This window comes from Ceratotherium simum, chromosome 2 (assembly GCF_057802395.1).
Source record: "Ceratotherium simum simum isolate JZ-2026a chromosome 2, ASM5780239v1, whole genome shotgun sequence".
Lineage (NCBI taxonomy): Eukaryota > Metazoa > Chordata > Mammalia > Perissodactyla > Rhinocerotidae > Ceratotherium > Ceratotherium simum.
Genome location: NC_141901.1, coordinates 25,546,435 through 25,569,829, shown reverse-complemented (window position 1 = coordinate 25,569,829; position 23,395 = coordinate 25,546,435). Strand labels below are relative to the sequence as shown.

The 23,395-nt window shown below is 42.3% G+C and overlaps 1 protein-coding gene across 1 annotated transcript in view; it reads right to left on the bottom strand.

Annotated features, from left to right (window-relative positions):
• The window catches only part of KCNH1 (potassium voltage-gated channel subfamily H member 1), a 356,052-nt gene that overhangs the window by 310,163 nt on the left and 22,494 nt on the right, over positions 1 to 23,395 (bottom strand). Inside the window, exons 3-4 of the mRNA XM_087439445.1 lie at positions 19,924 to 20,030; positions 8,039 to 8,167 (exon numbers count right to left, since the gene is read on the bottom strand). Coding sequence (XP_087295571.1) covers positions 8,039 to 8,167; positions 19,924 to 20,030 — 236 coding nt within the window. The remainder of the gene's footprint in view (positions 1 to 8,038; positions 8,168 to 19,923; positions 20,031 to 23,395) is intronic.

Here is a 23,395-nt window from a genome sequence, read left to right as displayed (position 1 = left end):
TCCTAAAGGCAGGGTGCATTTGCCCAGTAAAACGAAGTGGCTAAGTTTAGCGGGTTCTAGTTAGTGGGCTAAAACACAGGCTGTCTTGAGGCCTCCTTGGCCCTCTGGACTAGTTCTTCCAGGAAAAGTAAAACAGTGGTCTTTTTGTAATCCAGCCCACTCTATACCCCAGAACATAACATTTCTGAGTGATCTGGACTGAGAATTTAAGATGTATGCATGATCTAAAAGTCCCCAAAGACAACTGTTCATTCCTATAGCCAACGGCCCATTTGCATCAAGGTTATGATCATGAAAATCACCTCAGGAGACCCCTGAAAGCCTGTCAGAGTTCTCAAGACCAAGCTTGAGGTTGAGGAGCTCCAAAGACCTGGATGTGGGGTGTACAGCAAATAAACAGAGCATGCCACTATTTTTACGTGACAGCTAAAAGCAGCCCAGGCAATTTCATTCTTTTGTCCTTTATAGTTTAGAAGTATACAGCGCCTTGCAGCAGAAATCTCATCTGCCAAATTTTACCCTGGAGCACCTTTCCAAGACAGGCTTAGAATCCAGAGGACAATGGAGTGCCAAAGAATGGCTCTTTTTTTGCACAACCTTTAAGAATCATGATCTGGATAAATTTTTGTCAACATAGCAAGAACAGCAAATCAGTTCTTTTTTATCTCATTCCAGAAGTTCTGGGCTTTAATAAAAGATAGTGGTGTTTTCATCCATCCTGATGCCATTAAGCAGAGGAATGGTACTTCTAGAGTCAGCTTGAAAAGAGGTGCATGATGGTCAGGCTGTGGGGGTCCCATAATCCTCACAGGAGGGGACAGCCCAGACTCCGCAGGAGTCTTTGACATCTCCCCCAAATGTGCCATTTATGAACATGCTCACTGGAATTTGCTTATATGAACTGTGGACTAGAATTTTTTAAAGTCTCTTTCAGAAGCAGGCTCTCCTACAGCTTAAAGGAAAGCTGGAATTGAATTCTACAGAGCTTTTCAACAAAAGCACAAAGTATATTTCCCAATCAGGTAGAAACTGGTTCTACGTGCAAACATCGGCAAGGGCTCTGCAACCCTCAACCCATCCCACTCCTCCACTACAGTCACTACCACTACCACCATGACCCATACTCAGGGACCAATGAGGAGAGGGAGGTGGCAGGGCAGACACCCCAGATCCTGCCTGGCAGGGAGCTCAGGGCCCTGCTCCATCAGCTGATATAGCACAAAAGGACGAAAAGAAAGATCCCTCCCTGGACCTCTGGGAATTTCTCTGGGCTCAGGCTGGCCTCTCACTCTCTGGGCTAGCCCTGAATCACTTTCCAAGAATGTGGCCCTTAAAGGAGCTGGCTCTCAGCTGGCTGAGGGGAGGGCATGGGAAGGTGAGTAGGTATTGGTTGGGGAAATGGACAGGCAGAATGAGATCCTCCATCACACCTCTACCAGGATGGGCAGGCTCTGCCTGTTCCGAAGAAAAGAAATAAGTTCTCTCCCAAGTTCCACCTCCATGTTTTCCTTTCTGAACTATACGCACTTTCTAACAGGAATCATTGCCTAGCCAGATGAAAGAACTTCATTCACTCACATATTAATTCTTTTTTTTTTTTTTGGTGAGGAAGATTAGCCCTGAGCTAACATCTGTTGCCAATTCTCCTCATTTTGCTGAAGAAGATTGGCCCTGGGCTAACATCCATGCCCATCTTCCTCTACTTTACATGTGAGACACCTGCCATAGCATGGCTTGATAAGCAGTGCATAGGTCCGTACCCAGGATCCAAACCCACAAACCTCGGGCCGCCAAAGCAGAGCGCATGAACTTAACCACTACACCCTGGGGCCGGCCCTCAAGTATTAATTCTATAAACATAACTACTGTATTAATTCTATAAACATATCTACTATACGCCAGGCACAGTGCTAGTACTGGAGATACTAAGATGAATAAGACAACAGACTGTGGCTTCAAAGAGCATGCACACTAGTAGGGAAGACTGAAAATTAAAAAACCATGATATAGTAAGCTAAGCTCTCTGACAAAGGTGAGTACAGGATGCTATGGCCAAGACTGTCCAGAGAAAGGTGTATCTAATCCAGGCTGGGGAGTCAGAGAGGACTTTCCAGAGGAGGTGAAACTAAAGCAAAATTCTGAAAGATGAGTAGGAGTTAAGAACTCAAGAAGGGAGCCAGCCGGGCCAGCCCCGTGGCTTAGCACTTAAGTGCGTGCGCTCCGCTGCTGGCGGCCTGGGTTCAGATCCCGGGCGCGCACCGACGCACCGCTTCTCCGGCCATGCTGAGGCTGCGTCCCACATACAGCAACTGGAAGGATGTGCAGCTATGACATACAACTATCTACTGGGGCTTTGGGGTAAATAAATAAATAAATAAAATTATAAAAAAAAAAAAAAGAAGGGAGCCAGCCTTGATGGTCTAGCGGTTAAAGTTCGGCATGTTCTGCTTCGGCGGCCTAGGTTCTGTTCCTGGGCACGGAACCACACCACTCATCTGTCAGCAGCCATGCTGTAGCAACAGCTCACACACAAGAACTAGAAGGACTTACAACTAGAATATACAACTATGTACCGGGGTTTTGGGAAGAGAAAAAAAGAGAGAGAGAGAGAGGAAGATTGGCAACAGATGTTAGCTCAGGGCAAATCTTTCCCACCAAAAAAAAAAAAAAAAAACCAGTTACTTAAAAAAAAAACAAAAAAGAACTCAAGAAGGAAAAGAGAGACATTCCACACAGAAGGAACAGCACCTACAAAGGCAGAAAATCACAAAATAGTGTAATACGTCAGTGAACAATAAGACATTCTAAGTGGCTGGATGAATGAGACATGGCTTGTAGATGGAAGGGGGATGCAGAGAGTGACCTGAAGTGAGGCTAAAGAGGTTATCAGGGACCAGATCAAGAAGAATTTAGGTGGTAAGAACCTAGACAGCAAGGTAAGAAATTTGAACTTCATCCTGAAACCCATGGGGAACCACTGAAGGAGTTTAAATACGGTGGGGAGGAGGAAACACTGATTTCGTTTTAGGACAGAATGGCAGTGTAGATAGTAGACTTAAAAAAAAAAGGTTGACAGATAGAAGACCAGTCAGGACCGCAGGCAAGAGACCATGCAGGCCTGGACCAATGCTGTGGCCTGGGCCAGATGACAAGGAACGACTTGAAGACAGCTAGAGGTAGAGTCGACAGGACTCAATGAACAGTAGCTATAGAGCAAGAGAAGAGGCAATCCAGGTGGCCTCTGGGTCCCTGGTTTGGGTGACGGGTGAGAGCCAAGCAATGAGACTAAAAACACAGGAAGAGAAGCAAATGGGTTTGATGGAAGATAATATGTATAATTTGGACCAACGATGTCCCTTATAGCAGAGCCATCAGGAGATGGCTGAGAAACATTCCTGGAAAAAGTGACTCTCCTATTGTCCAAAGGGCCAGCTGGGAAGGGACCACCCAATGAGAACCCAGCTCAAGATGATCTTGCTTAGGCGAAGCCACATGGTCATCTTCCACAAGGAAGATAAGGCAGCTGGTGCACCCTCCTCATTTGAGGAAGCCTTTCCCCGATACTGCCACACCCCCAGCAGAACTGCCCACTTCCTCCTGTGTAGCCCCGTTTGCCTTAGGCGGACTTCTTTTTATTCAGCACATACACTTATTGGGCGTCTTTTGGGTGAGAGGGGGTGGGCAGGAGGGGAAGAGGAAGCATGAAAGGAAAAGAAGGACACAAGGAACACAATATACAACCTAGCAATCAAGTAAAAAGTACTTAACGGGTCCTTTCTCCATTCTCAGTAAGGACAACTGCTTCCCCTTTCCTTGACCCCACAGTGGCTGCTGGTTTCAACTGGGGTGAGCCCCCCACTAGGCTGCTTTAGCCCACACAGTCCTGTATCCTCCCCAGGCCAGAAGAGATGGTTCTGGGATGAGCTGGAATTCCAGCTCCTCTGAGGGTAAGTCCAAGGATACCAGAAAAGGCAGACCTACAGACCCCTCCCTGGGAAGTCATGCCGAGTCACTCTGAGTAGAAGCGGCAGAGGAATCCCGGAAGGTACCCTCACCCTGGTGGGGAGGCTGTGAGGCCAGGCTCGTCCTCATCTGTAGAGTCACAGACTGTCTTAGAGGAGGTGGTGCCATAACCCAACATCCCGAAGAGAACAGCAGACCAAGGGGACCAGGAGAGACGGTCAATGTGGATACTGCCTGAGTGTCCTCAAGTCTTCCTCCCTCATCTTTTCCCTATCAATGTACAAATAACCAAAAATCTAGGGTGGGCTCTTCAAGTAGCAGTCACTAAATCATCATCCTAAGGGCAGAGAGATAAAATGTTAATTCTGGAGGGGAGAGGGGGCCTGTGGCTTGTATCCATTACTCTGTTTCTTTCCCAAGAGCACCTCACAAATATGCTACATGAAGACACGTGGAGAAGGGTCGGCAGTTACAACAGTTTCCCAGAGCCCTCATCCTGAATATTCTAAACCTTTGGCCCTTAAAAATCTCCTCTGGAGTTTTACATTCCTTTTGTTGTCTGCATTTGGCTCAAGTTTAACTGTGAATTTAGAAGTAAATACGTGGATCTTTTATTTGCTCCTTTAACATGAGATTATTCGGTGGGGTAAGACAGAAAACAAGAGGAGTGACTCATCCTTCAGTGAGCAATGCAGAGAGAAAATCCTCAGCCTTACGCTGGAATTCTTCTCTACCCACTTGCCCAAGGCTGCTGGCTCAGAAGGGAGAATGGGACAGAGAAAAACACCTTCAGCAGCCTACTCCTAATTATCCCTAACAGCAGAAAAGCAAGAGATAAGGAACAAATAAAACCCCTGGAGTACCACAGATTCTCATTTCAGCTGAGAATTCCCACCTACTCTTTCATTCAGCCTTCAAACACACACACACACCCCTACACACACACACCCCAGAGCTGTTACCAAACAGCAAACCTAGCTTGACTTTCATTCCCTGCTCCATGCCATCTGTGGGCACTTTTTGTCAGAGAGCAAGGGAATTAGTCAAAAGATGGACAAAAAAGAGAAGATGAGGAAGTCAGGGGCCTGGGTAATTCATTAAAAGGATCGTTGAGAACTGATACACAGCATGAATGAGGGCGCTCAGGGAGCATTCCCGGGGCCCATCACCTGCGCTTGGAGCTCTGGGCCACGTTGCTATGTGTTAGATGCTAAAATAGTCTACTGCCAATTATCCCATGTGTTTACCCCTTTGTGGGAAATTGTTAGGCACCAAGTGGCTTCTCGAATCAATATTAGGATGCACTCACCCCACTTCCTCAATCCCCAAGTGATTAGAGAAAACAAAGTCATTTCAAAGACAATCTGAGCACAGTTGACTTTTAAAAAACTAATCTGATGGTGGGAAAATACCTCATGCTGCAATGCCAAAGAGCAATTATCTGGGGATTTTCTGGGGTTTTGGATTATCCACCCTTCCATTCCATCTCAAAAGAGAATTCTAAACAAGCCTGGATCAGCAAGAGTCTTAAGACTCTTAATACTAAGTGAGGTGCTATACTGAGAACCTGGCTGGATCTGCTGGAATCTCACGATGTGAGAGCACATCCAAGAAGACATGTCAAGTCAGAAGAACAATCCAGCCACATGGCAGCATATTTCCATCTAGATTTGATCCTTGCGGCCAGAAGTGCAGTTTATAGACATACGACAAGCAAGGCCTGGAGAATTATCATGCTTTTCCATCATCAACAGACTAATATAAAATTTAACCTTGTCCTAAGCAGACCATAAAATCAAAGTGGGCCAGGGGCACACTGACATGACAAGTGGGAGGGTCTAAACATATCTGCCATGACATTTGAAATGGACAAGCTTACAAAGTCATGCCTTGGAGGAGACATTAAGCATGACCCACTAAGCAGCATTCCTATATTGAGGGCTAAAGCATGTGTGCGTTTTAAATTTTTACAAATCAAGCCACTTGTTACTCCTGTTTATTTCACTGGCAAAGAGAATTAATATCCAGTTCCCTTGGCTAATAGCAAACAGGGTAAATGCGTGTGTGTGTGTGTGTGTGTGTGTGTATCAAAACTCTTATCAGCAAGGAAATGCATCACTGAAGCAGGTTAAATGAAGTGGAGCATTTTATTCCTGGAAAATAAACCTAAGTGAGTCTCACTACATCACTCTCATTTCCTTCTTCCTTCAGGTTTCGTGCGAATCAAATGCAGACAGCTAGGTGGCAGGTGAGGAGCATTCTCTTTTGAATATGACTTTCCTACTAAACAAGACCTGCACATCACCTAAAAATGTTCCAGTGGTGATGAAAGGAAAACATTCTGACTCAATCAAATCGCATTTTAAATTTTTAAGAGAAAACTTGCAAAAATAAGTGTAAATAATCTGGTTGACTTTAAAATATTATTTATGAGTTTGTGAGGTTAAAAAAGCAAAGCGGGGGGCCAGCCCGGTGGTGTAGTGATTAAGTTTGCGCTCACTCTCTGCTTGGCCCAGAGTTCACAGGTTCGGATCCCGGGCGTGGACCTACACACCACTTATCAAGCCACGCTGTGGCAGGCGTCCTACATATAAAGGGGAGGAAGATGGGCACGGATGTTACCCCAGGGCCAATCTTCCTCAGCAAAAAGAGGAGGATTGGCAACAGATGTTAGCTCAGGGCTAATCTTTCTCACACACACACAGACAAAAAGCAAATGGCCTTTCTAGATGGTAGCAAGGTGACAATCATGAGTGAGTCTATCACCTTGTAATAACTATTGCACTGAGAAATCTTCAAGTCAGAAACTAGAAATCAGGGAATTCACAAATCTGCAGGAGGAAAGGAGACTGCAGGAGGCTGAGACACTGGTTGAGAGACTTTATGTCTACTATGGTCTTGAAACAAAAAGGCAAGCTGAAATTGATTTATGGAGCTAACAGATATTAAAAAAAAAAAAAGCATGCACTGGTATACACGGCATTGTGCCCTAAACCCTATAAATGTGAGCATCCAGATATGTTAGGATTTTAAATACCTTCAGAGCCCCTGAGAGAGCATCCACATAACGCTTTTTATTTCCTCCTATAATGCCCATTTAACAATCACAATTTTGCCACATCCAGAATAATACACCCCAGTTCGACACTCCCCTGGACTTCTACTCTCATCTCTCTGCTGCATCTCAGGAAACCGCAAGGAGCAGGGTTCTCAGGAAGAGCTGGAAAATCAACCACAGAGCCACGAAGCACTGCAACATGAAAGAGCTCCTAGGTCATTGGTTATGTTGGGTGAATGCTATGGAAAAGGGATGAAAAAGAGTGCTATGACATCCCTAACCCCAAACCTCTGGGAATAACATGCCATCTTTTGTATATCCTGATGAGCTGCGTCTCTTCAGCAGTATAGCTGTTCTAGAAATCCTGAGATCCTCAGCCATCTCCTTTCTCAGGTCCTCAATGTTATTCAAACAACACACGCATGTGACGTGGCTGAGGTGAGCACTAAATTCTGTGGTTACAGAGCTGATTCAATGACCCATATGGAAATATTACTCAAGACCCTGGCCTCTTCAATACCATGTTTCAAATGAATTAACAGACCACAGACTGAACTCAATCAACCACAGAGGTAGGGATGTGCTAAAATCTACTTTAACAATCTTGAAATGCTAGAACTCAGTCACATCTAAAGAAGTTTACACATAAATAAGATGAATGTGGCCATGGACTGCCTCATTTGGGTGACTGACATCTGTCATGTGAAAACCTGAAAAGATTCTGATGATACCAGAGGTGTCCCACTACCTTCTTCTGTCTAACCTTTATTGGAAATGGTTAATCAAAAAGATATGACATTGACTCAAAGCCTTTCCTAAACAAAGCTTTTTTTCTCCCCTTCTCCTCCCTCAAAACATTCCAGAATAATACAATGCTTTACCCAACACAAATTAAAGTTTAAATCTTGATCTTTGTGCAGAGATTGCCTTGGCAACCTCAAATTCTCTGTAACAAGAGTCACACTACAGGCAAAAAAAAAAAGCATAAATGTATTTGTACAAATCAGAATTACAAACCTTTACATGAATCATCCTCAATTGGCTGTTTGAAAGCTGTTATGTCACTGAAAGTGCAGAGAAATAAAACCACTTTATCCTGTTCGTTTCGAATTGGAGCAATTTTCACAAAGAACCACACAGGTGTCCCTGAAAGAAATATCAAAAGGTTGGTCAGTAATTTGTATTCTCATTTGAGGGACTATGGAAGCAAAAGACTTGGGAATGAATAGGTAAAAATATTAATTCATTTTTTTTAAATGGTTTCATTCCTTCAGGTGCTGGGGTCTTATACCATTAATTTCTCTTCTTGGAATAAAAATTTTCATGGTGACTATTCAGTGGAGGTTTTCTTCTGTTAAAATAATTTTGTGAGTGCAGATCTCTTAACCTTTGTAAAATGATTTGAAAATCCCTCCTGATCTTAAGATATATAGATCTAAAGACTTACCTTAGACCACGTAATGTACAAGTAAAGAGTAGGGGCCAGGATGGGCGCTGCCAATCACGGCCAGTAGACCATGCAAACTCAAATTTCCATTGCTAAAGGGCCCCAGTGTCAAAATCCAGTTTGAAAATCCATTAATTTGGCTTGCATGCTCAATTGAGCATGGGCTAGAAACTATTTCTGTCTCCCCAAAACAAAAATCCAAAAGGTCCAATACAATGGCAAATGACAACACACTGAAGGAAAAGAACCACCACAACGATTCTCTCAGCAAAGCCTCCTCCAGAAAGGGAGGATTCCAAGTGGGTTTGGAGTGGGATTACAGTAGTGCCTTAGGAAGCTCAATAAATAGCTTTCAACTTCTAATTCTTGTTTCGGAGCTAAAGAGAGGGATAAATGAGCTCTTCCAAATCCACAGAAGGAGAGGTAGGCAGGGCTCACCTGACTGACTTCTCAGAGAGGGTACTCACTCAGGTATCTATGGCCAAATATCTATACAAAGTCAGTCTCTGGCTTCCAAAAAAAATTTAAGAAGAAACTAATGTTTTCTATTTATTGAGGACATCACAGCAAGATGCACCAGTCTATTCCGTGACACAAAATTAAATGAGACCCAAAGCAATGGTGTGTTCATCTCTATTTAGCTCTTGTATGCCAGGTGCTAAAACAGCCTCTGGCACATAAGAACTTAACAACTATTTTTTGAATTTTGCATAACTGGATAATACTTTACATACTATTTTATAACTATTTTGAAATTAAAATACAGTAAATATTTCTCCATGTTGTTAAGTATTAGAGAAGCTTCCTATGTACCAGGCACTGTCCTCAGCATTTTACATATTTTATTTCAGAAGACAGCGAGAAAACAACTCACTGAATCTTGGAGATGGAAATAGATCCCCAAGAGGTGCCCTGGGTCTCTGTGTCTGCAATCACATCAAACTCTATACTATACAACACAGACAGACATACATCTCGATTGACATTAGGATTAACTAATTTAACTTAACTAGCTTACATATCTGGCTATACCACTTATTCATATCTAAGTATGAATAACCCTAAAATGTACAAACAGGCAGCAAACAGATCAAAGGGGAATATGATCTCCTTAAATCTTGATTATTTATGTGTTCATCAATAGTTAATTTTAATCCTCTATCCATTTTCCCTTTCCCTAATTTTCAGCTGCCAGTTTCTAGGTGCAAATAGATTATAATGTCACCCTAAGAAAAATGTGTTTTGAAAGAAAAATCCACCATACAAAAATCACAAATAGCATTCCAAAAACAAGAAAAATACGGCCTCCAAATTATCCACTGTTTTTGGAAGGTCTGTGTTACTATTCCTCCCAGTCTCCTCCTCAGAACCTGTGGGATTTTAAACTACTTTCAATTAAGCAACAGAAAACTCAAAAGCAAGCATTACACCAATTGAGCCTACACACCATGGCTCTCAGTTGTACCCTAGCTGGTAAGACAAAAAAGCAAGCAAATCAAAGAATCTTTTCTTTGTGCTCTAAAGAAACATTTAAGCAATATTTTTTCAGATGGTAAACCAGAAATTAGTAAATCACAGCTGCAGCCTATGGGAGGCCTTTTTCATTTTACTACAGTTCAAGCTCATCATGAACTCTCCCCATTTCAACAAGTCAATCTGCTTAAAATTGTATGCTTCTCTCCACCAAAATGTGCCCACTGCTTCCTTACAGAAATGTTCCCTGATTAAATACATACTACTCTGATCATTCCTTTTCAGTATCTGAACATGTATCTTGTACCAAAAATTCATATAGTCAGAATGTATTGCCTCAGAGTTCATTTCAAGCTTATCATGTGGGCTTGTTGAGGGAAGGAACCTCCTTTTCCCTGATCTGGTGTTTCCCTACATTGGGACATCTTTCAATGTAACTCTGGGCCTTTTCCCTGGGTTGGTAATTTGAGGGATAAGAATTGGACATGGGTAGCTTGGCCCCTTCTCCTCCCCTGCTTTCTTAGAGATTAGTCTGCATTCTGCTCTGCTTCCCCCTTCTATAAATGTTAGAGGAGAAGTCAAAGGGCAGGGGAGATGGCTGGTAGGAGAAGAAGCCTGCTGTTCTCCAGGGCTACCTGTGTTGGGGGGTAAGTCTGTCTGATTCTAAGATCCACTGTTAGAAATTCACTTGCCCACAGATATAAACTACATTCTCTAGGATCAGCATTACTACTCATAAAGGTGATATTTTAACCTCCATTTGCCCGATTCCTCTATCTTTCTCAACTGGTTCTGATCACGGGCAGGGAAAGAAAGTGCTATGTGCTGGCCCCCCCTCAAACCTTAACAACTGAGGACCGTTTCTTTAAATAGATCATAATCCACCCCAAGGGCAGGAGATCTGATCTACTTTCTCTGTCTTATCATCCTGCACCCCTATTCCAATGGCATCTAATGTAGTGTTATGCATAGGGTCACATTGGGCCATCACATTGTTCAACTCTAGGAGGCGCCATCCTGGAGTTGTGAAATGCAACAATCTTGGCAGAGTAGGTGCTGTAGGAATGCTTGCTGAGTTTCAGAGAAATAAATCCTACTTCTAGTGTCTTCACAGTCACTCAGACGTGCCTCCCTCCCAAGTTATCACTACCTAAACAATCTAAGAAAACAAGTAGAATGGGCTTAAATTTTCATTTCTGAAATTCTTCCAAAAGAGAAAATGAGTTCCTCCTAGGCGGCACAGACCAGCAATTTCAACCTTTTCCTCTTAAGAGTGAAACCGACAAACAGTTAGCCATTGATGACTAAGTAGCTACTAACTATGGGGGATCGGAATTGGCCACCTTGAAATATGTCTCTGCCTGAATGACACTTTGGTCCCCACCCCCACTAACTAACCAAAAGAGTTTGGGATGGGAGGCCAGCCCCCAGAACAGGCCATTATAATAGACATCTCTGGGTATCTGGGTGGGTCCGTGCTAAGCCCATTCTTAGTTCTGGTTACCCTTTATAGGAGACATTTGTAAAGAAAATCTCCATTTGTAAAGGTATCTTCTTCCTGGTACTAGGAAGAAGCGGGGGATGGCCTTACCTAGAGACTTATCAGAATAGAAGGCGAGGACTTAAATTTGCATAATAAACTTACTCATTGTTAACTGTGCTGTTTAGGCAATATGCTATCTGACTCCCACTAGGATCCTATAGGTAACATCCCCCTGGAGCCAGGGTCACTATGGTAATGGGTGTTTGAGCTATTTTTTTCAGGAACTGAACCCTTTGTGCACTTTAGGCCAGATTGAGACCACCAACCCATCAACTGGGCACACACAGACATGTGCTGGATAAGCGACTTTTTGATGGCAAAAGGTTGCAACTCCACCCTCAGGGCCCGCTAATGCCACCATTCTGTGAACATGGGTGGGACGAAGAGGCATGAAGCTTGACTACGCTTGTGCAGATCATCAATTACCTCATCTCTCCTCACCTCCAATCATTTCAGACCACCTTGCCCCCTTCCCTATAAATATCCCTGAGTCCCCATTTTCGGGGAAGCGGATTTGAGATTCATTCTCCCATTTCCACACTTGGCTGCCTTGTGATTAACAAACGCTCTCTCTCTGCAATTTCATCCTCTCAGTGATTGGCTTTCTAGGGGCCGGGCAAAAATGGACCTGGTGTGGTAAAAAGAGCAAAACATTTTTAACTAATGAAATATTATTCAAAGTCTCAATATATGAAAACAGTTGCTTCAAGTGAACACGAACCATCCAGAGCCTGGAGCCCCACCCAACCCTCTGGCTGACCCCAAGGATATTTCAGGAACCCTTTGGCTCCATTCAGATACAGACCCGCCTGGAGGCAGAGGCCAGGGTGGTTGGCCTCCAGGGATCTCTCCTAGAGCCCAGATTCTGCAGCCGGATCCATTCCATCAAGACACAAGAGGAGCAATAAATGCACAAATATTCACACACACAAAATCAGGAAGAGGCAGTTAAAATTCTGCCTCCTCACCCAAGTGGCTACAGGGGAAAAACCAAGAAACAAGCATGTCTTGTTTCTGCAAAAAGGACAAAGGGTCAATGACAAAATTTTTGTTAAAGGAAGATCAATGCACAAATCCAGGAAAAACACAGTATCTGACAAGGCTACTGATGGCTAAGGCTGCTGCAGCTGAGAGCAGCCCTTTCCTGGCTAAGGATGCCCAGTGGAGGGGCAGTTCCAGGTCATGCTCCTCCTCCTGGTCACTCTGAGATTCTCACCCCTTTTATAACACCCTCGGGTCATGTAGTAATGAACCTGACAACCTAACCTGGCTTTGGGGTTCCTCAACCCTGGCAGCCAGATATCAAAACAGCAAGGCTCAGGTATATGAGAGAATTCTTGGCCTCCATCATTTTGGTCTTCCTCCTACCCTGGGCCTCCTCCCAGGTACTCTCTGTAACCAGGCAGCCAGGCACCCGGGCCATGTTCAACAGCAACAAAATCGACCAAGCCACTGTGATTGGCTCTTGGGAAGGGCTGCACTTGCTCTTGTGCTGGGCCACTTGGATAGGTCCAGAAGCTAGACTAGGGAATGGCAGCTGCCCCAGGAAACTGACGGGTTGGTCTGGGGTCAACTTCATTTAGACACATGACAGATGCAGAAAGGATAAAGAGCACCAGGGGGAAATAGTGGCCAGTGGCCATATGACCATTTGATTTAGAATCCCAAGCCTCTTCGTTTATTGTTTCTTGGCGGCAACACCTTAACTTCTCTCGGAACCAGTTTCCTCATTTGTAAAATGGGGATAACAGACCTACTTTAGATTAAGTCAAAATACACAGAAGTCTGATACATAGGTGTTTAAAACTATTACTTTCCTTTTAAATTCCTCTTCTGTAAAATTGAAATGCTCAATCTCACCTCGCAGGGCTGATTGGATGACTTAAAAAGAGAATGCATCTCAAGGTGTTTAATGAAACTCTGAAGCTGCCTCCACCTGTTCTGAGGGAAGAAGGCCAGTCTCAACTATAACAAGCAGAAAACTGGAAAAATCAATGTTCAGGCCTCAATGTAATTAAAATTTGACTGAAGAGCAAAAAAAAACCAAAACTTAAATAAATGGAGAGAGTTACACTGTTTGTAGATGTGAAATTAAATTTTGTAAGATGTCAAACTTCCTTGTTTAATATATAAATTGAATGTAATTTCCATCAGAATCTCAATTATTCTTTTGGTCTGTCTGTTTTTCTCAGAGCTTGATGAATTGAAATTCGATTCAAATAGAAAAATAAAGGTATAAGAATGGCCAAGAAATCTTTGAAATTTTTGAAAAGAAAAATAATGACAGGGACTACTTACTACAGTAATTAACAGCCGTTGGCACTGGCCCCAAAACAAGCAACAATGAAAATAACATTATCCCTTTTTTAAACACGGGAACCTAAGGGGGAAAGCATTTTAACCAAACTCACATAGCTAATAAGTTACAAAAGGATTCCTGGAAAAGGAGAGGACACAAACAAACCCACGAATGTGGAAAGTTGAGCATATAAAGAAAAGGGTAATTCAAATTAGAAGAGAAGAGCTGGATTCTTTAACAAATAGTACTGAGACAACTGAATAAGCAATGTGGAAAATAAATTAGATTGCTACCTGACATAATATATAAAAACAAATTCCAAATGGTTTAATATTGTAAATATTCTAACACAACTATAAAAAAGTACCAGAAGGAAAAATGGGAGAAAATTTTTATTATTTAGGTAAAAAGAAGAGCTTCCTAAGCATTATACACAGCTCAGAACCGTAAACACTGACATAAAAATTTTTTACTTCTACACGGTATAAAAAAAAAGCCTCTAATTAAAAAGCAAAAATTTTTTAAGTAGGAAAAATATTTTTCAATATGTGTGTGATTTAGGATCAATATCTTTTACATATAAGCAGCTCCTAGCACTAAATAAGTAAAAGACAATCCATTAGAAAAATAGGCAAAATATGACTGTTTTCCTATTAGATTTGACTCCACAACCAGATGGTAACCTCCTCAAAGGCAGAGTCAGTTTCCTATATGTGGATCTCTTGGGCTCAAACCCACAAGCCTCCAGTAAGTAATCAATAAGTACTCGGCCGGCAGCTTCTCCCTGCTGGCGTGGCTAACTGCTCTAAGATGCCTTTCCCTGGGCTTCTCTGATGGAGAAGCCGATACAGTGCTCCCAAACACGGGGCCACCAGCCACGCCACAAGTTGCGCAGTCAGTTACACGCTGGGGAGTGTTATCCAGAGGGAGTGCTCCTTTCACTCAGGGCTGATACTTTGCGATTTTCTTATTTGAAAAATGGAAAAACTAATTGACTAGCACGAGAGTGATCACTTAAATAGTTACTGAATGAGTTCATTAACGATGACTGCCATTGACAGAAGAAAATTACCTAGGATTATACAATTATTATATTATATTTATATAATTATCTATTATATCTACATAATTATCTATATTATATATCTATAATTATCTAAAATTATACTAAGAATGAGTTAAGTAACAATACAAAATATATAGTGCTACTGAAATGCCCAAGTTTATTGGTCAGACTGGCCAACAGATAGAAAGAAACCTTTCAAATAATCCATCTGCCAAGATATGTATTCCACACACTCATTCCAAAACACACCATGAAGCCTTCTGCTAATTACTCCCAAATTCCCAAAATGTAGGACAAACATTAATGCTTATCAATAACAGATCCTTCCTACAAAGTTGTCCTTGCAAATATTAAAGAATGGGAGAGGGGAAAAAAAGAGAATCAAAACAATTTATTAAGAGCTTATAAAAAAATCAATAAAAAAATCACTAGAATTAAATAGACTATACAGGCAAAGAATCTTAACAATTAACATAAAAAGGATAATTTTAAATGAATAGTAAATAGGAAAAATACTCAGTCTCACTAGCATTAAAAATGCTCATTAAACAAAAAAATTTAATTGTAGGCAATTTGATAATTTAAAAGTTATACCATTCAATGCTGGTCCAAAACAATGAGTCAGACACTCACAATCTGCAAGTGAACTTGGAAGTGGGTTCATTTCTGGAACACTGTTTGGCAAAATGTCTCAGGAACCTTGGTTCACATTCTTTGACACTAATTCTTAACTTCTAGGAAATATTTCAGAGTGTCAACAAGTATCTCGGCACGAAGATATTCACCTTAGCATTGCGTTTAATAAAAAAAAAATTTAGACCCTCATAAGTATCCAACAATAGGAGAAGTGTTAATAAAATCCTTTCTAAATTATATTTATGAGGAATTTTAACGATGGGGATATTTTTTTGATAAAAGATTAAATAAATGTATGGTTTCAAATTGCACATATGTCAAAATGTAACACATCTCAATTACGTAACATGTACGAGACAAAAACTGAAAGACAACACACCAAAAAGTTAATAGTATAGTAGTACTTCTCTGAGTCTTTGAGTCTTTGGAGTGACTGTTTTTCTTTTTTATCCCTTCATGTATTCATAGTAAAAATGCATTAATTTAAAAATCAGAGAAGAAAATAAACATTCTTTTCAACGATGACATCTCATATTTTAAAATCTCGACAGGGGTGACTTCCCCCACGGGACTCTACACTGCTTTAAAACGCTGGAAGAGTCCATCTATTGGACCACAAATTTTGAAAGTAGAAGCAAACTGCCTCCTCCTTCCTCTCCTCTCCTCCCGTCCACTTCCTTTCACAGTCTGCTCTTCCGGGGGCGTCACTGGTCAGTTGAGCCCCACGCTGCTCACTCCTCGGCTCCAAAGCCCTCACTCTGAATCACAGACTTTTCCTCCACTCATCTGTGTCTTGGTTACTATGAAGTTCCTTTCAAAGTCACTCAACAAACATTTACCTAGCACCTCCTCTAGGCCACGCTCTGCTAGATACTCAGCATGTTTTACTTCAGGCCAGAGGAGTAGGAGTTCCTGACAGGAAACACTGTGCTTCCCACTTCCTGAGCACTGCCTGGGCTGGGGCAAACTGAGGGAAGGGCCAGTCAGCAGGCACCACTGACAAAGTCCCTACACTCAGCCTCCTCCCATTTCCCCGCTGGACGTATCTCCATCTGAACTGCCTCTTCCCCCAAGCAGGCCACAATCATCTTGTCACCAGGGTGATTCTTAATGGGCCCTGAACCTCCAGTCTCATATGCTCCATACCCTCTCCACACGCTACTGGATTCATCTTTCTAAAATGAAAATCTGATTACTATATACTTAACCCTACTTGGAACTCCTCAACACTCCTCACCCCCCTCTCCCCACCACCACTCTCTTAAGACAAATTCTAAACTCTGTAACGTGGCTGCATTACTGGCCCTTCCTAACCTCTCCAGCCTCACTGGTTACCCCTCCTTTATTTATAGATTTATTTAATTACCCCATGAGTTTTGGTGGAGCATTTTCTATGTGTCAGGCACTGTGCTGGGTCCAGGGGATACAGCGGTAAAAGAGACACAGCCTGTAGGCATGGAAGTCAGTCTTCACTACAGCTGCTTTCTGTCCTTGCTACACAGTGTGATGCATGACCAGCAGCATCGGCATCACCTGGGAGCAGATCTCAGGCCCTTCCCCAGATCTGCTGAATAGAAACAGTATTTCGATTCACAGGTGATTTCCTATGCATGTCAAAGTCTGAGAAGCCCTGCTTTGTGTCTCTTGAAACTTCAGTGCCCACTCTCGCCTGTTGCCTTCCCCACCTGCATTTCATCAGCCTGGGATACTCCTGTCCCTTCTCTCTGCCTAACTCCCACCTATCCCTCAGTTTCTGCATGGATTTCCTGTCTGCTAGGAAGATTTCCTTCCCTGCCCTCCTAAGTTGGGGTTAAGTGACCACCCCAAGTGGTGTCACCATCAAAACACTGACAGCTCTGTGCTACGGATGCTGCCTCCATCACTGCAAATGCTCTAAGAAGCTGTCTGTCTTTTCGTAACCGCATCACTAGCAGCAAGCCTAGTGTCTGACAAAGAGTAGTTGGTCAGTAAAAAGCTGTTAAAAAAAAAAAAAAGCATAGAATTCGGTGCAACTGCAAAATTCCCAGGCTTAACAAATAATATAAAGTTTCTAAATTCCTCAGGAGAGGGTAGGATTTGGAGGAGTTGGGAGCAGTAAACAGGTTCCTAGGAAGAAACCAGCACTATCTGCATCAATTCCATGCTTCATGTTTTATGGACAGGCTTAGCCTTGTGTGGAACCTCTGCTAGCTCACTAGACATCTTTGTGTAAATTAGAAAGACAACCTCCTCCTTCAGCACAGATGCAATTCTAGGCCAGGGTGCATGAAAGACTCAGCAAGCAAACCACAAGCTGGTTATCAGTTGCCCTCTATGCAGGTTATGGCCTGCACCACCATATATGGTGGCCCTGCCTTGTACTCCCAGTTACACTGTCCCAGTCTAGGAAGAATGGCCATGGAGCAAGCACTGGAAACCACGTCCTGGCTGTACATGACCTCAAGTGAGGAATTTAACTATTTAACTTCTCATACAATGGAGATAACATCAGCAGTGCCTACTTTACAGGGCTTAGAGAATCAATATTTTAAAATAGAGTAAAGTCATACCTTCTACGGAGTTTATTTTCTGAAGTCAAAGGATAAGGTAAAAATTGCATATGACCACAGTTACTCTTGAAAATGCCTGAACATCACCCATAAAGTAGAGCCTCGTGCCCAGGCTGACATGCCACTCTGGAGACTGGCATGCCTCTCTCAATAGGCCACCACAACCTCCAGGGAGGGAAGAGTGCCGATTCTTTGGTAGAACATCAGTTGAACTAATTGGCTTACCTGCATAGGCCATGTCTACCTAAAGTACAGAACATCAAATACCAGAATCACCTTCAACCAGAAGAGACACTCAATACAAGGCCTTCAGCCCCAGAGGCAGCCCAGGCAGCTGAGATCCCCTCTGCCATCTCATACTCACTCTGGGCTACGTGCTCACTGAAGGGAATGGCAAGTTAAATCACTAACTCAATTTAAATGATGTTTCCTTCTCTCTCCCCTTTGTGCCAAACATGTAGAGTTGAATTGGGCAAGTTAAATGCGTAGTCTAATGAAGCTTGAAAACTCGGAAGCAAAACATAAATGCAAGGCATTATTTTTGTGATACACCTACCCAATCAGTATTCTGTGTTGTGGGGAAATCTACACTGTTCAGTACACAAAGCTGCCAGCGTGGAAAACCTTGAACTTACTCCATTAGCTCGGGGCACACAAGGAGAGCATTTCCTCCCCATGAGAAGGCCACTGCTGGCATGCTCCCAGTAAGAACTGTTGTTCTGAGCTGTGTTCCCCATCGTGGAAGGACTGGCATAGAGCCATTTACAGTTTTTCACCTCATTCCTCTTATGCATAATAGCCGGGTAGGAACTAGACCTAGTGGCTGAAGGGGCGAGATGGAGCAAGGCAACAACTCTAGCGTGAAGGCTGCAGGACCAACCGTCTTGGATTTGCTGATGCCCAGAGCTAATCTCTTGGAACAGCATCTGCACAGGCCACCAGGCAAACAGTCCTCTCGGTTGCCTGCTCCAACACTCCAGACTGAAAAAAAGTCCCAGCCCCTTCCAGATAAAAGAAAATGTGCCCTTTCCTTTCCAGAGCAAAACATATCATTCTGAATGCCACCAAAATAAACACCTATCTTCATGTGCCATCTGGGCCACTCTGGAAATGTTTTATTGAACCAATGACCTACCTACATATTCAATTCAATCCTGCATATAAAGAACAGGATTTTTTACAAACAAATAGTGTTTTTAAAATAGAAACAAAGCACTATTCAATACCTCTGCAGCCCTGCTATGGCCATATACTCCACTTTCTATACTTCTAATATAGATAATCTTCATTTAACAGGAAATCTCTAAGAGAAAAGCAAGTTTATATATGTGTATGGCTACTGACAAACTCTTCATTGACACACTTTGTGGAAGTAATTGTAACCAAAACAAATACAAATTAACAATGTACTCCTGTTAGTAATGTCTCCAACGGAAAAGCGGGGTCACTAGGAGAACAAAATTTTATTCAGGAACTTATTTGTGCACCTACTGGTGTTCCCTGCTGTGCTAGGTGCTGTGGAAGACAGATACAAAGATGAACTGGACAGAGTTTCGGTCCCACCTTCTTCCTCCCCCTAAGAAAGCTTAAAATCTACAAGTGCCTTAAGCCAGCAACTTACCATAAGTAAATCAATAGGAAAAACACTAACTCTTGGCAGAACAAAGAGATCAAGAAGTCTTGATTCGTTAGTGACAAGTTCAAATGTTCCTATGAGAAACAGTGTAACTCATCAATCCATACCATTTATCCCAACATACAGAATGGCTTCAAGTAGTAACATTTAGCTGGTGGGAGAGAAGAAAACCCACGACAGCAACAGAGGAAGAGGAGATATTTCACTATTCCAAGCACATAAGGGTATGGTTCAGAATGGTCTGAATACTTACTGTTCTTCTTGTACATCAAAATTTCAAAGGAATTCATCTCATAGTTCTCAAATGTTTGCCGCACCTTCTCGATTGTGTCCTTATCAGTCAGCTCCCCATACATAAAACTGCAAAGCAACCAAAGAGTCAAATTAGATTAACAAGTATTTATTATTCTAGCAGCATATGTTAAATATCTGTTCTATGCCCAGCACTGTGCTATGCAGAATGAACACACACACACACACACACACACACACCGAAAACATTCATTCAATCAAAAAAGATTTACTGACTCAACTGTGATCAAGACTCAATCACTGCCCTCCAACAATGAAGAGCCTAATAAGAGAGACACACTAGAACAGAGTAGATCAGAAAACTATGACTAATATACTAGGAATTACAGAACAGAATAGGCACAGAGCACTGTCTGAGTGGTCAGAGAAGGCTTCCCAGAGGTAAGGACAAATGAGATCTAAAAGGCAGATGGAAATCAGCTGAGAAAAGGAGCGAAAAGAATATTCCAGGCAAAAGATGAGCACGTGCAAAGGCACAGAGGTGAGAGTGAGGTTAACTCTGGAACCTGAATGTAGTTCAGTTCAGTATGACTAGACAATGAGGGGAAATTTTGCAACAGATAACACAGAGAGGTAAGCACAGGCCCAATTATGGAGGAGAACACGGCATTATAAGCCATGTGAAATCATATTTCAACTTTATCCTGAAAGCAATGGGGGGGATGCTGGAGGGTTTTAAGCAACAGAGTTACATAACCAGATTTGTTTTTTAGAAATACAACTCTGGGAGACTTCCTGGGAAAAAATGGCAGAGTAAATTTGGACCACAGATTTTTTTCCTCTTCTGATTCTCAACAAAATGAACAAAAGAATAGGAAAAATCACAAAAATTCACTAACAAAACAAGAAAAAGGGTGCAATTTGATGCTCTAAATGTTAAGACAGAGCTAAGGAAAGAAACAGAAGGTTCAGCCACCATCTGTGCAGCTCCCTTTCCTGCCCTCACCACCAAAAAAGAAGAAAAGCATTAGGTTAAAAAACTGACATGATAAAATCCTACAAATTCTTACTAATACATCTCCCTACTGTTCACAGGTGGAGAAAAGTAGACTAAGGGGGTAAATAAGCAGCATGAAAAAAAAACTAGAGAAAACCCCTGGATTGTAGAAACCCCTACTCTCCTAATACTGGTCCTCAGCAGAGGCAGGAAAACTGCCAGGACTGTCCATTTTCCCGGGCCCCACACTGCACATTGTCTGAAGAGGTTTACCCCTCTGGGAACAGGATACACCCCCAACTAGGTAGAGCAAACCATGGCACAGGACACTAACAAAATGCGAGAGTCGAAAGGGCATCTCTCAATGGGGCCGGAAAAGCCAGTCCTCTGACAAAGGCTGCCCATGGACCCAGCGAGCATCCCCCCTGACCACCCCAGGCTTTCATGCAACAAGAACAAGAAAGACAGCAACGCACAGCCCTTAGGTCTTAGGTAAGGTAGGAGCAGTGGCATGGGTTCCTAAATAATACGTTCCCCATCTTCTAAAACTGTGCATAGTGAATGCAATCTAACTTTTTCCTGATGACTTGAATCACAGAGTCACAGAATTTCAGAGTTAAAAAGAATCTCAGTGCAATTCCTGAATCACCAAGTCAAGCGCCATGCTTAGCTTGATACTGGAACAGCCTTGGGCTTACTGTGGGTTTCCACTTTCCAGCACCCTGTCAGAAAAGGGCCCTAGCTGTGGACTTGATGAATTCTGTGTCCCTTTTGTAATTATGTCCCTTCCCAGCCCACTGAGAGATGTTATCATCTGTGGTCCCCCTTCTGCCTATCTTGTGTAGCACTCTGCTTTTGGGTTGCGCCCTTCATCTACAAACCCGGAAAACAGATAACCGAGCTTGTTGAATTATCTTTAGAAAGAAGGATAGATCAAGACTAAATGAGCCCTGCCTGAGAACAAGAGGACTTCTCCTAGGAGATAAAAACTTAAGCTCCAAGACCCTTTTATTTAGCCAGTTGCTCAGAGGCCTTTTTAGCTTCCTCCCACTTTCTCTTTCCAAGTTAATTTGCTAGAAAAGTGACCTCCATTTAAGTGACGTGATGGTATACATGATAGCAATTTCCTTCATAAGGTAAAACAAATCCCTGTAAAATGGAGTCTTCAAACACATGAAGCACCGTAATTACACCCAGCTTTCATTAGTCTTACGTACTTTTTCAAGCTGTGTTTTACCAGTAGATATAAGTTTCCTTTACCTGGACATTAGATTTCAGATGCGTGCAATGCAAAAAATAAGCAAAAGAGGCTCCCGAGCTATTAGGAATATAGCTAGCACAAAGGTATGTCCGCTTCATTTCTAGAGAAGGGACACCTTCAGGGAATTAAATAAGTTTCTTAGAATTGTACATAAAAGAAAAGTTGGCTAAATCAGCAAGTTGTCTTATCTGATTTCCTTAGAGTGTGTGATAATAGCCAATAAAAAGCAAGAAAGGTAAAGAAAGGCTGCTCAAGTCACAAAAAGTGAAGCTAACTCTCCCAATTTGTTCTGATTATAAATGTGCATATACCGATGTAGATGCAGATATAGATATAGATACTTAAGAGGATAACAGCACGCCAAGAACATAAGAGAATTCTATTGTATTACTTAAGAGTCATAATTTCTAAACCTTTGAGGGGGGAGAGGAATCTTAAATTTTCCATTTCCCAGTCCCAAAAACCTAAAATTTAAGAAAATGATAACATTTTCAAAGGCTTTAATACTTTTCACCGAACTAGTTACTTGGCCAATTTAATACCATGAAAATGCAACTTCTGAAAACCGAAGACCATGCCTGGGTCAGACAGGTTTTTCCACTCTTCAGAGATGAGCTTATTTCTTGATCTGGCAGGTTTGGGGAAATGATTCCACTTCATGCAAACACCACTGAAGATAGAAGACTCCGAAGGAAGTCAGGAGTGAGAGGAGCCAAAGGCTGAGCTGAGCCAAGACCCTGCCAGGGCAGCACAGGGGAACGTCTGGCAGGGTCTGGGCTACACGCTCCGTTCAACACCTTGAAGATGCTTTAAAAGAGTTTTTCTAATGCCCCTGCCCAAGGGTACTGCTTGGTTAGTAACCCTGTCAAATTCACAAGCTGTGCTGCTAGCCCCATTTGCCTCTGCCTTTGAGTTAGCAATCAGAGAGAGATGTAATAGCATGAATTAGAAGAGAATATTGGTTCTCTTCTCTTTTTCTGATGAAAAGCCCTATGAACAAGGCCCTTGTATCCAATATTGTAGTTATTCTTCTAAAACGGTCATACATTTTTAAAAATTAATTTAATCATCTAAACTTTTATTTCATTTTATTTAACCTTCTAACTCGCACATAATTTCATCTAAAACCTCATATAGTTTTGAATTCACATTTTATAGATAAAATGATTTTCCTGAGTTTTTCTAGGTTTCCCCCAGTCTCACTGACTGCAAGTT